This window comes from Lipotes vexillifer, unplaced genomic scaffold (assembly GCF_000442215.2).
Source record: "Lipotes vexillifer unplaced genomic scaffold, Lipotes_vexillifer_v1.1 scaffold1783, whole genome shotgun sequence".
Lineage (NCBI taxonomy): Eukaryota > Metazoa > Chordata > Mammalia > Artiodactyla > Lipotidae > Lipotes > Lipotes vexillifer.
This window is the reverse complement of record NW_006777435.1, coordinates 738846-751325: the sequence shown is the minus strand read 5'-3', so window position 1 is coordinate 751325 and position 12480 is coordinate 738846. Positions and strand designations below refer to the sequence as shown.

The 12480-nt window shown below is 52.7% G+C and overlaps 1 protein-coding gene across 2 annotated transcripts in view; it reads right to left on the bottom strand.

The window, feature by feature from the left end:
- Positions 1-11334, bottom strand: part of SMARCB1 (SWI/SNF related BAF chromatin remodeling complex subunit B1) — a 26918-nt gene extending 15584 nt beyond the window's left edge. The window contains exons 1-5 of one of the 2 annotated variants that reach the window (XM_007451021.1): positions 11066-11334; positions 7212-7350; positions 5606-5735; positions 3565-3702; positions 1411-1538 (exon numbers count right to left, since the gene is read on the bottom strand). In XM_007451021.1, coding sequence (XP_007451083.1) covers positions 1411-1538; positions 3565-3702; positions 5606-5735; positions 7212-7350; positions 11066-11158 — 628 coding nt within the window. In that variant the 5' untranslated portion in view covers positions 11159-11334. The remainder of the gene's footprint in view (positions 1-1410; positions 1539-3564; positions 3703-5605; positions 5736-7211; positions 7351-11065) is intronic. The other variant, XM_007451022.1, reaches the window with a different exon arrangement.
- Between the last annotated feature and the right edge of the window lie 1146 nt (positions 11335-12480).

The following is a 12480-nucleotide window of genomic DNA, read 5'->3' as shown; positions in this document are numbered from 1 at the left end:
GAGGGAGGGAGGGAGGGAGGGAGGAAGGAAGAAAAGAAAGAAATAACTAAATAAATAAATAGAACGAGGTCTGTTTAACAGACAACTGACCCCACTATTTCACTAGCCCAGAAGAAGAGCTAGAGACCAACCCTCCTCACAGCACCACTGTGCCAGACCTGAACACTCAGCCAGCCTACTATTGATAACGCATACATCCAGTTTTGGAGAAGCAGCAGGAAGCTAAGGTGCTCAGGCCAAGCATCCTATGAGTATATTGTGCAGAGGATTTTAAAAATTAACTTTTTTAGTCTATGATCGTTGTAGATTCAGATGCTGCCTTGATTACTGCAGCTCCACACCAAGTCTTGGGATTAGGAAGGCTCATTCCTCCTACTTTCTTCTTTTCCAAAATTGCTTTAGCTACTCTAGTTCCTTTGCCTTTCCATTGAAATTTTAGAATAATTTTGTCTAAATCTACAAAATGTCTTGCTGGGATTTTCAAAGAAATTGCTTATAAACTTGCATATTAAAAGGGAAGAGATATGGAGATATATGTATAACTGACTCACTTCGTTATAAAGCAGAAACTAACACACCACTGTAAAGCAATTATACTCCAATAAAAATGAAAAAAAATAAACTTGCATATTAATTTAGGGAGAATTAACATCTTGAATCTTCTGATCCATGAACATAGTTGTCTGTCCATTTATTCAGATCTCCTTTAATTACTTCCATCAGTGCTTTATAGTTTTCAGCATACAAAATGTTTCCTGAAACAAACTATATATTTGTAAGATTTACACCTTTTTTCTTAACTGAGTAACTCTAAATAATAACATATTTTTATACTGGATATTTGAGTGTCCACGTGTTCACTGACAGTATATAATGCATAGAAATACAATTGACTTTTGCATGTTTATTTTGGGTCTTGTGACCTTGCTAAGACTCGGTTATTAGTTCTAGCAGGATTTTTTGGTAGGTCTCTTGAGATTTTCTATGTAGATAATCATGCCATCTACAAATAAAGACAGTTTTATTTCTTCCTTTCTGAAGCGTATGTTTTTTATATCATTTTCCTGCCTTATTACACTGGCTAGTACTTCCAGCACTATGTGGTCTATTCCCAATTTCCTGAATTTTTTTCAAGAACGAGTGCTGGATTTTGTTAAATGCTTTTTTTGTATCAATTGATATAATCAAGGGATTTGTTTATCTTGTCTAGTCTGTTAATACGATGGATCACACTGACTGATTTTCAAACAATGAACCAGGTTTGCATTCCAGGATGTGAACCCAAAGCCCACACCCTCCAAATCTACTCCACAGTGCTCTGAATGTCACAATCAGAGTCCAGGGTCCCCCTGATGGGCAGCAGGCAGGAAACAAGACTGTGTGCAAGATGGTGGGTTGGCCACCACATACCGTTCATGTTCCAGGTAAAGGCGTCCCGCAGCTTCTGCCCGTCTATCTCCATGTCCAGTCGGATGGGAACCAGCACCTCGGGCTGGGAGGCGTTCTCATGGATCACAGCTGGGTCGTGGTCGTCAAAGCTGGAAGGGAGGCAACAGCATGCTCAGCAAGGGGGGCTGAGGTCCCTGCACCCAGGACCTCCCTCTCTGCACCACTGGTCACTATGACCTAACCAGAGGGGAAACCCTGCTTCTTACAGGGACTTGTCCACTATGGGCTGAGTCGGCAGAGACAGTGCCAGCAGGGATCCACGCTAATGGACACGTGGGACGGGAGGGGAGATGCTGACTTGGGCCGCAGGACAAGATGGAGATGTCCGAAGTAAGGGAGATTTAAGCCCCAAAGCAGGCAGGACTTTCCCAGGAAACTGTAGGAAAGGATACTTCCAAAAGTGGAAGCCCTTGAGCAAAGGCCGAGGGGCAGGAGAGTCGAGAGCTGCTGAGGGAAGGAGGGCTGCAGATGGGGGGGGTGAGCAGTGGGAGGATGCTGGGAAGCCACAGGGGTCCAAGTGCCCACAGTTCTCCACCTCCAGCCTCGACCCCGAGGGAGCCCCAGGAGGACTGAGAGCAAGGCAGTTCTGTGCTCACACCTGCACTTTAGGAAGACGAAGCAGGAAGATACGGGGTGAGGGTGGGCGCAGGAAACCCAAGGGTGGAAGACTGAGGGTTGAGAACTGTTCTCAGAGAGCTGGGGGCACAGATGACAAATAAACAAACAAATGAGGAAAACACCCCCCTCTTCCCGCCCAGACACGAATGCTCTAGGACAGAGTGGCCATTCTAAAAGGGGAGGACCACTCTGAGAAGTGACATTCAAACAGAGGTGGGGAGGGAGAAAAAGGAAGGGGGAGGAGGGAAGGAGGAGGGAGAAAGGGATGAGCCTGCAGATGCTGGCAGGAAGTGAGGGAATTGCGAGGGCAGGAGTGCCTGGGCAGCTGAAGAGCGCTGAGGAGGCCACTGTGCCTGAGGTGAAGGGCGGCAGGAGCCGGGGCCAGAGAGCGGCAGCCACCACCAGGACTCTGTCACGTGGATGCTGGTGTGACGGGGCATCTAGAGGACCTGCCCTGGGTGAAGGGGCACACGCCCAGTGGGGAGCTGGCCAAGGGTGGTCGGATTCTGGACAGTTGGAGAGCTGAGCAAGTAGAATTTGTGGAGACTGGCTCTATGGTGTGAGAAGGAGGAAGGGTTCCAGGACTGTGTCCCAAGCACAGGAAGGACGGGATTGCTGTGTCCTGGGCTAGAGAAGCCTGCAGGCAGCCTGTGCTGGAGGTGCCTGGGGCGGCATTCAGAGGACAGCTTAGTGGGCAGGAGCTCGAAAAATGGCCCCCCAGAGACATCTATGTCCTAAGTCTTGGAACCTGTGACTGTCACTTTACAGAGCAGAAAAGGAGAGGGAGCCTTGTCCAAGTGGGCCCTAAATTACATCACAAGTGTCCTCACAAGAAAGAGAGGGAGAGGGAGTTCCCTGGTGGCCTAGTGGTTAGGATTCCAGGTTTTCACTGCGGTGGCCCAGGTTCAATCCCTGGTCAGGGAACTGAGATCCTGCAAGCCACGCGGCATGGCCAGAAAAAAAAAAAGAGAGAGTGACAGAGAAAGAGAGGGAGATTTCACACACACAGAGGAGGCCATGTGACCAGGGAGGAAGAGACTGGAGTGATGCTGCCACGAGCCAAGGAACGTGGCAGCTGCCAGCAGCTGGAAGGGACCCTGGAGGGAGCAGGGCCCAGCAACACCTTGATTCCGGCCCAGTGAAACTCCCGGCCTCTGGAACTGTGTGAGAATAAACTTGTGTTGCTTCAAGCCACCCAGTTTGTGGCATTCTGTTCTGGCACCACGGGCAACTAAGCATCGAGTCATGTGGATGGCAGAGAAAAGGTCCAGGGACTGCACCCAGGAACGCGACCTGAGGAGCTGGGGGTGAGCACAGGCAGAGCCAGGCTGGACCACGCAGAGGCCAGTCATGCTGGACGCTGAGGGAGACCAGCCCCAAGGAGGAGCAGTGCAGAGTTTCTGGGACAGGAGGTCAAAGCAGAGCATTTTTCTGGGGAGGAGGAAACTAAAACATGCTGGAGGACCTCGGTGGAGCCAGAGGGCGAGGCCCACTCACCACAGCGGGAACGTCCTCTTCTTGTCCCGGCCCATGCGGTTCCTGTTGATGGTGGTGGAGCAGGGCACGGCGTCCAGGTGGTGGGAGCTGTTGGGCAGGGTGGGCACCCACTGGCTGTTCCTCTTAGCCTTCTGTTCCCTGGGAGACATGGAAATACCTCCGCTCAGTCTACGAGCTGAAACTGCCCACCAGGCATCAGGTCGTGGTCAATGGATGCCCACTGCGCCCCTGCTGGGCCCCAGGTCCCAGTGGGGACCTCTGTGCACCCCAGACTCCGCGGGTGTCTATTCCCTAGGCTCCCACCAGCACCTGCTCCTGGGTTAGGGGAGGTGCAGAGGGGCCCCAGCCCAGTGCCTCAGCCATGACCCAACGTGCTACATGCTGACCCAACGTGCTACAGCCGCATGGAAGCACAGTCCCTTCTGCGAGGAAGGGACTGTACAAGAAGGCTGCCCAGTAGAGCAGCCCTGGAGCAAAGCCTTAAATGTTGAGCCACGGTTCATGGGTGGAGGAGAGGAGGGCATTTCGGGAAGAACACAGAGGGCAGCAAGCAGGGCTGGAGACACAGAGAGGGTCCTGATTACAGGGGTTGGCGTGCTCTGCAGGAAACGGATGCACTCAGCAGGTGGCTGTGAGTCCCTGGAGGTTTGAAGCAGCCAGAGACTCAGACTGTTATTTTAGACATGCAGTCCAGGCTGAGACAGACTAGGCAACGGCTCTGGCCTCTGGGCCTTCAGACCAGTAGAAGTGAGAAGACACATTGGTAAATACTCTCTAGAAAATGATGCTCAAAGTAATCCAAGGAACCCATGTCCCAAAAGAGCTCACTCTTCTCTCCAAATTACAAGTTGCTTTTACTACTAGGAAAGTACCAAAAGCCCACCTTGCTCTGCGAGCCCCTTTATCACCCTCGGGCCGTGTCCCTAGTAACCTGGGAGCAACGTGAGGGCAGCAACTGTACGTAACTTACCTTTCCATCCCCAACCTCTGCACCATGTCACCTTCATGAGTTTCCGTAACCGCATCACTTGAAACAATGGCCTGCCCCCCGCCTTAGTGCTCCCGCCATCTCATGCACCTAAACGCATGTTTTCTTGAAAGCTGAAAGCGTCACGCAGGTATTCTGCACGTCTCGCTCACGTGAGCCAGGTTTCGGGTTGCTGCAGGGTCTACTTACCCACAACACGTCGTGTAACCCCAGACTATTTGGGTGTCTGCATCTTTGCTCACACAGCCTTTCCCTGAGGCAGGACACTCAAGGAGCTCCCTAGTTCCCTTTATAATTCACATGCCACCAATAGTATCTCTGTACTTATAATGGTTTTTGTTTACGGTATAAATTATTTCCCTGGGACAAATTCCCAGGGATGGAATTAATAGATCAGAGACCAACAAAAAACTTTGGGGCCGCGATGCCTGAGGCAGAGCCGCCACGGTGGGCGTGAGTGTGCCCACTCCATGACACCCTCCATGACGCCCTCCATGACGCCCTCCCTGGGTCTTTACGTTGCTAGTTATTTTTTTATTCTGCATTTTAAAAATCACACCCAAGAACAAACATCATTCCCTGTGTTTGTTTACTCCTGTGCTTCAGTGTGGATCACAGTTTACCTATTTGTCTACATAAAATAGAGAAATACTTGGGGTATCCAAGCTTTTCTTATAAATCTAAATGAACAAACCTCTACAAGGTAGCAACTTCCCAATTTCTCCCGTTTAACTGTTAAAGTAAATGCTCTTTCAAAGGATCTACGTTGATATGTTCAAATCTATTGTTTGTTTGTTTTTGTGAGTTGATCTGGGCCACTAATTGTTCTGACAGGTTAGTGAATCCCACTTTCAAAGCATTCTTAATGACTCTCCAGAACCCAAGACTTGACTTATGTTTCTTAGAAATTCCAAAGTCAGAAAAAACTTCGAAGCCTGGCAAAGACGATCTGTAAACACGGTGGGTAAATTGCTGAAAAGTATTTTGGCTCCAGGGCATGAGAAAAATACCCGTGGGTGTCCCGAGAGCGAGCCGAGCCCCGGGGTGCAGTACCTGAGGTAGGTGGGGGGTTCCGTGCTGATGGATACGGCCTTGTACTTCTCATCGTTGCCATCTAGAATCTCTTCCACCTCGGAGGCTTTTAACAGAGTTACGCTGGTGGCCAGGGTCGTGTATCCATGATCTGCAACCAGAGATGCGGCTGTGGTCACCCTGCGGGAGGGCAGTGAGCAGCAGCAGCCAGGAGATGCAGCGCACTGAGGTCCTCACATGCAGGAGGTGGGAAAGCGGGTGTCAACCTCACTACTGCCCAATGCTGGCCTCTTCCAAAGGGGTGGTCTGGACCCTGGCTTTCTCTAGAGGCCCTCCCGGGTCAGCACTCCCTGGATGGACGGGGACTAACGTGTCCCGGGAGGAGCACTGGCTCCAGGCACAGGGGACGCCCGTGGGCAGCTCAGCCCACAGGGCCTCTCGGGGAAAGGAAGGCTCCAGAGTGACACCGCCAGTGGGAAGAGGTCTGACACCGCTGCAGTCCACGACACGAAGCAAGGTGGAGATGAAATGAGGGATGAGAAACATTTTTCTTTTAAAACAAGAGCCCAGAGAGTTGGAAAGAGCTGCTGTACACCAAACAGGAATTCCTGGCCCAGCGCCAGTAGATGCGAGCTGCCTGGGAGCGGGGAGTTCTAGGCAGTTCGACCACAGCTCGCCTAGGAAGCCTGGTGGAGAGACAGATGGTTACAGGAAAGAGTCTCCTGAGCGCGAGGCCAAAGGGTCGCCAAGGCTTCCAAGGGGCAAGAGCAGCTGGGGACGCACTGGTTAGTGACTGGCGCTCCACTGGGGCGGAGGGAGGACCAGGGAGGCTTTGGAAAGCGCGGAAGGGAGTGAAAAGTTACAGCAGCGCATAGAAAAGCAGCTCCGGCTCCTGCATTAAAAGAACATGGTAGACGAGACCAACGCAGGGCCTACAGACGTACCGGCACGGGACAGACTGTAAAGCGCAAATGCACACACGCAGGGACGCAGGCACACGCACGCAAACGGGCGACGCGCACGCACGCAGGCACACGCACACGAGGCCCGGGCCAGCTCCGCCAGGCAGCCCTGCCAAAGGGAAGGTAGCTTCGACCAAGCCCAGAGGCAATCCCCAGCTCAGAGGTGAGGAGCACCCTCTGCCCGCCCTCCCGGGTCGGGTGGCAGCGCCCCACAGCCCCAAGCGGGACATGCACACGAGCGCCAGCGGACCGACTGCCAGAACCAAGTGCCACACGATGGATGTGCGCTGGGAAGCAAAGCGGTGAAAGCCCGAGGGGAGAGGGGGCTGGGGCGGCCCCCCGCCGCCCGGGCGCATGGAGGGTGACGATGGCAACAGGCCCGCGGCAGATGGTAGAGCATCACAGCATTCCTAAAACGTTTTCAGACCAGTGGTCTTCACAACACCCTCTCCGCCCTGGCCCCGCCCCCTCCACCCACCGCCCGCTGCCAACACCTGACCCTGACCGACCCTGACGGAGGACCACCTGCTCCAGGGGGCCCCCAGGACACTCCGCCACCCTAAGGTCAGGGCTGCCGTGAAGACGCTCCGGAGTGAAAACGTTTTATCTTCATGACATAAGCGAGTGGTTTTGAAACAGGTTTACAAACCCTCGTGAAGACGCACCCTTAGTGTTAGGTTTTGTTTTTTTACCATGTGACGATGCAACTATTTTCTTCCTCTCTTCCACAGTGGCTAGTCGCCTCCAGAGCGAGGGGTATCTCTTGTACAGAGAACCTCGGAACATACGGAGGTAGTTTCCCACCTATGAGTAAAGCGAGAAGGCTCATTATGAGGGTCGCAGCTCCTCGAGGAAGGGGAGGGCCCTGGCTCAGAGGCTCTGCTGGATGAGTGACAGACAAACACACCTCGACTTGGCCCCCAGGCCTCCAGGCGCCAGGCTTCCAGCGGCAGTAAAAATACATTCTGCTGACATCAGGGGTTCCACAGCAGTTCGTATCTGGCCTACATCTGTTCCTCTGGCAGGGGGAATAACATCTGCATCCTGACGACAGGACCAAGTTCAGAAAGGCCTGACCAGACACTGAGGAGGCAGGCCCCCCGAGCTCACTAAGCAGCTCGATGTGATTCTGATTTTGGACTAAGGATCTCTGGCACTTTCCAGAAATGCAAGGCCTCTCTGACTTTCTTTTATCTTAAGACTTTGATATTTTTACGATGTAATAAAGACCAAAAAGGTCTTTTAATTTTAGACAGATGCAGGATAATTTCCCCCATGGCCTTTGTTGCTTTGTTTAGTAACAAAACTCAAACCAGAAATACCAAAGGAACTTTCCAAAGAGTTTAAAATGCACTTATCAGCAATCCTTAGATTGCTATATAAATCATTACTGCCCCAAACAATAGCTTCAGTTTGCCTGTACCAAATACTCAAAGTACGACTTACTTGATGAAAAGAAATCTAGTCCTAAAGTTTTTATAAAGAAACTCCATTGTTTCACTGACTTTTCAAAAACGAACACTTGAGTCACGTGGCCAGGGACAGCAGGTGGACTGGGTGCTGGCTCCACCTGTGATCGGGCATCACTTCCCTTTTCTGGGTCTCCCTACTTCTCTGTCAGATGTTCATCAACTGTGAGGTTCACCCACGAAGGACCACTTCTACTACTTTCCCACTTACCTACCCCATTATAGTATATTTATTTTTAAAAAGTTTCTCCATTTTTCATGAATCAAAGATTTACACGATGCCCAACCAGGGCTGCCGAACAGTGCAAGAGAAAGTGGCCACAGGGTCACTGGTGCTCCCCACTGCAGGCACAGACCCATGCGAGTTATTTGGCTTGAGTATGGTTACCGTCCAAGGGTGAACACATAGTTTCCATTAGGTTTTTGAAAAGACACTGACTATAATGCCCGCACTACTACTTTGCAGGTCCTGCAGACCTCCCCCACTCCTAGGCCCTTCCCAAGGTCCTTTCAGAACTTAGGAGACCAGGCCTGCCTTCCTGGGTTTTCCCTGAACCAGCCTTTGCCACCTCTGGACCCGGGTTTCCCAAATGGAAAACCAAGGTGTGGTTATGGGCATTTCCTAGGATCCTCTCAGCAGTGACTCTGGTGTGGTGACAACGGCTGCCTGCAGATGGCAGGAGAAGGGTGACATGCTTACTGCATCTGTGGATGCCCTCCCAAGGCTGCTATACCCAAGTGTGTGGGGGCGCTGAGGGTGCTGCTCTGGCGGGACCACCTCTCTGAATATGGTGCCTGTTTGCCAAGGGCAAGGGGCCTGGGGGTCATCCACCCAATGCTGTCAGAGGAGCTGCTGCTTATCAGTAGACAGCACTCTGACCTTGAACCCTTCCCAGGCCTCCCAAGGCCTGATGATTGTTAAGCCAGGCCCCAGAAAGCAAACTGCCTCTCCCTTCTCCCATCTGGTCTCTATATACTGCATCTCAGGACAAACGTTCTCACTCAACAGGGCTGAAAGAGAAGACTGCAGTTAGCTTTCTAGAATCTAAAATGTGCTAAGGGGAAGATCTTAGAGACCATCTAGTCTAAGCATCTCATTACATACATGAGAAAAGTGACACACAGACAGAGCTGGAACCAGGCCTCCTGACGTTCTGCCCACCTGGCTGTGGGCTCCACCTAATAAACGCAAGCTTGATTTTCAAAAGTACCACCAACTCAGGGTCAATGCTAAACTGACTGCTCTTCCTGCCCGTTAGATCAGGTAAAGGTTTCTTTCTTTCTTTTTTTTTCTTAAATTAACTAATTAATTTATTTTTGGCTGCACTGGGTCTTCGTTGCTACGCGCAGGCTTTCTCTAGTGGCAGTGAGCAGGGGCTACTCTTCGTTGTGGTGCATGGACTTCTCATTGCGGTGGCTTCTCTTATTGCAGAGCACAGGCTCTAGGCGCGCGGGCTTCAGTATTTGCAGCACATGGGCTCAGTAATTGTGGCTCGCAGGCTCTAGATCGCAGGCTTAGTAGTTGTGGCTCATGGGCTTAGTTGCTCCGCGGCATGTGGGATATTCCCGGACCAGGGCTCAAACCCATGTCCCCTGCACTGGCAGGCGGATTCTTAACCACAGGGCCACCAGGGAAGTCCCAGGTAAAGGTTTCTTTAAACAACCTGTCCCTCATCACAAACTGAAACTCCTCCACTGCCTTTGTGCCCACCGGCCAATGAGGACCATTCTGAGCTATGGCAGATGGCAGGCACTGGCTCCTCTCCTCAGCACAGCTAGCTTTGAAGAGTAATTTTGTGATGACATGAAAAATGTGTTGCATCCTGCCCCTTGTGTTTTACAAAAACTGGTGAAAAAAGGAAACACTAAGGTTCTGATGCTACTGAAAACACTGGTCTCATAACTCAGTACAACTCAGACAAGTCAGGAATCACAGGGAATCCTGGAAGCCTCAGTGTGACCATCATGAGGCTTAATTCATTCACACTATGTTCAACTGTGATGGAAAAAAAAACATTGTGGGGGAAAAAAAGGAAAAAAAAGGAAAGAAATGTCTAATACTGAAAACTGCTACAAGGAGAAGCAACCGCTGGCGTTTGTAACTGCTTTAACTCTCCAAGATCTGCACTTAGCTCATTACATGAGGAAGACACTACCGCTTGGTGTTTGCACATCTAAATTGCATATCCATAATTGAAAAGTATATGTGTATGTGCATGTACACACACAGACCTGGGACTGCCAAAAAGGCCTAGTTTGAGGCAATCTGGAAAAACTTAATCTACTTGGTATAAACTACCAGTGAAGAACCAGTTGTAGGGTTTTCCTAAAGTCAGTCATCCACATGATTTAACAAAGTGCTGAAAAGTCACTTTTAGTTAAGGATTAAAGCATAAGGCTCTTTCTTTCCCCTGTACTAACTCAGAGTTAGTTCAAGATATCCGAAGTGTCAAGCGCTTCCGAATTGCTGATAGATCTAACTCGGGAGCTGCGGCCTTAGCCATCCAAAAGCAAGTATCCTCCTCCCAACCTGTTTCCTCACTGGTAATCAAAGGTCAGAACAACTCCCCGCCCACCTCAAAGTTCACGAACACGAAGGGAGTGAGCCCTCACTAAGCCCCGTGTTTCGAACATATGATTTCAGGATCCCAGCTCCAGCAGTGTGGGACGGGTGCGCGTGAGGGGTCCAACATCTCCCCCCACGTGTCGCAAGAGATAACTTAACACCCCGTTTCTATGTGTCCGGCTGGAGCTGTGGAACTCAGCGTGGCCCCGTGGCCCCGGGACGCCGCAACCCTGGCAGCCCGCGACTCCGCAACACCTGTGGGTGAACCGAGCGCGGGGCTGGGGCCTGCTCAACCACGCCCCGGTCAAACCGCGCCCCCAGACACAGACAGACCACGCCCCACTGGCCGGCCGCGCACGCGCACGCCCGCCCGTTCGCCGCGATGAATGGAGACGCGCGTTCCCGGCGCGCAGACCCGCCCCGAAGCTCCCGCGGGGACCAGGCCGGCCCGGGGCCCGGAGAGAGAGGACGTGCCGCGGGCTACCTCAGAGCCGATCATGTAGAACTCGCCGTCGTCTTCCAGCTGGAACTTGACAGGCTTCTGCCCGAAGGTCTTGCTCAGCGCCATCATCATCATTGCGGCGGCAGAGTCGGGCGGCCACGATCGGGCTGCGAGGGTCAGGAGGGCTGAGGCGGGGCCGGGGTGCGCCGAGCCCAGGGAAGCCGAAGCCGGAGGCGAAGGGCTGGCCGAGCCGGGCCGGGTGCTTGCGCCGCAGCAGACGACGACCAGGCCGCACTCAGTGCGCAGGCGCGGGCGTTGACGCTGACGCGCGCGCCGCTGCCGCCCAAACAAAAGGCCGAGCGCGCCCCCGCGTGCCCCTTAAAGGAGTCTCGACACGTTTCTCTTCCTCCCAGGCCGCCTCCCAAGTGGAGGTACCAGGGAAAATTTCTCAAGGACAGAAATAGCAACCGCGACCCTGACTCAGGCGGTGGTCTTCCCAGCCTCACAGCTGGGACTGTAACTCAGCCCAGTGAGGAGGAACGAGGCGAGGCCTGAAGGCCTGGAGGAGGCCAGAAGCACATATGCCTCAGTTTCCTCGGCCCAAGAACTCAGTGCAGCTGAGCGGATAGGAGGGCTCAGGGACCGCTATCCCAGCTCCGGGCCCACACTGTTCCTGTGGCTTTGGGGATGGGGTTGGCAGGATTTCAAGGCCCAGGTGGTGTTTGGTTTGGCTGGTGCATCCTCTGAGTGCTGGGGTTGGCGGGGGCGGGGGGACCGTCTCCATTCCCTCTTTAACTCTGCACTTTATGCCTACCCCAAGCTGGATGCACTGAAGCCAGACAGCCCTGCCCTGGGGCGCTTACAGCTGGAGCGGGGCCTGACACAGGAAAGCATCAAAGCATCCGTGTATCCGGTTGAACAATTGCAGTAGGTCAAAAACGGCCCACTGCTGACAATTTCTATGGTTCCATCTGATAAATGGCAGCCTTGGTAGGTGCCACTCCGAAGAACATTCGCGTGGGGCTGGGTGGCAGGCGAGGAGACCCTGGAGAGTTAGGAATGGTTGGCGGTGGTAACCATGAGTTTTGTTCTGTCTTGACAGCGGCAGGATAGGGGCTGGAGCGTGGCATGATCAGAAAGAGTGAGCACCACTTGGAGGAGAGTATGAGGGGCCATTGGGGAGGCAGGGAACAGATAAAGCCACTCCATGCATCCAGCAAGATGAGGAGGAGCCCTAAGCAGGGCACCCGGCCCCGAGGACCAGGGGCTTGGGGGTGGGGTGGGCTGCAACCCTGGCTCCCAGGGCAGAGCAGGTCCCCAGCCAGGCCTCCCACCTCCCTGGCCCAGCTCCCCCCCGATCCTGGCCTTGCAGTCACAGAGACACCCCAGGCAGGCAGGTAGAAAATGACCATGTTTAATGACAGTCCTCAGTAAAAAAAAAAAAAAAAAAAAAAAAA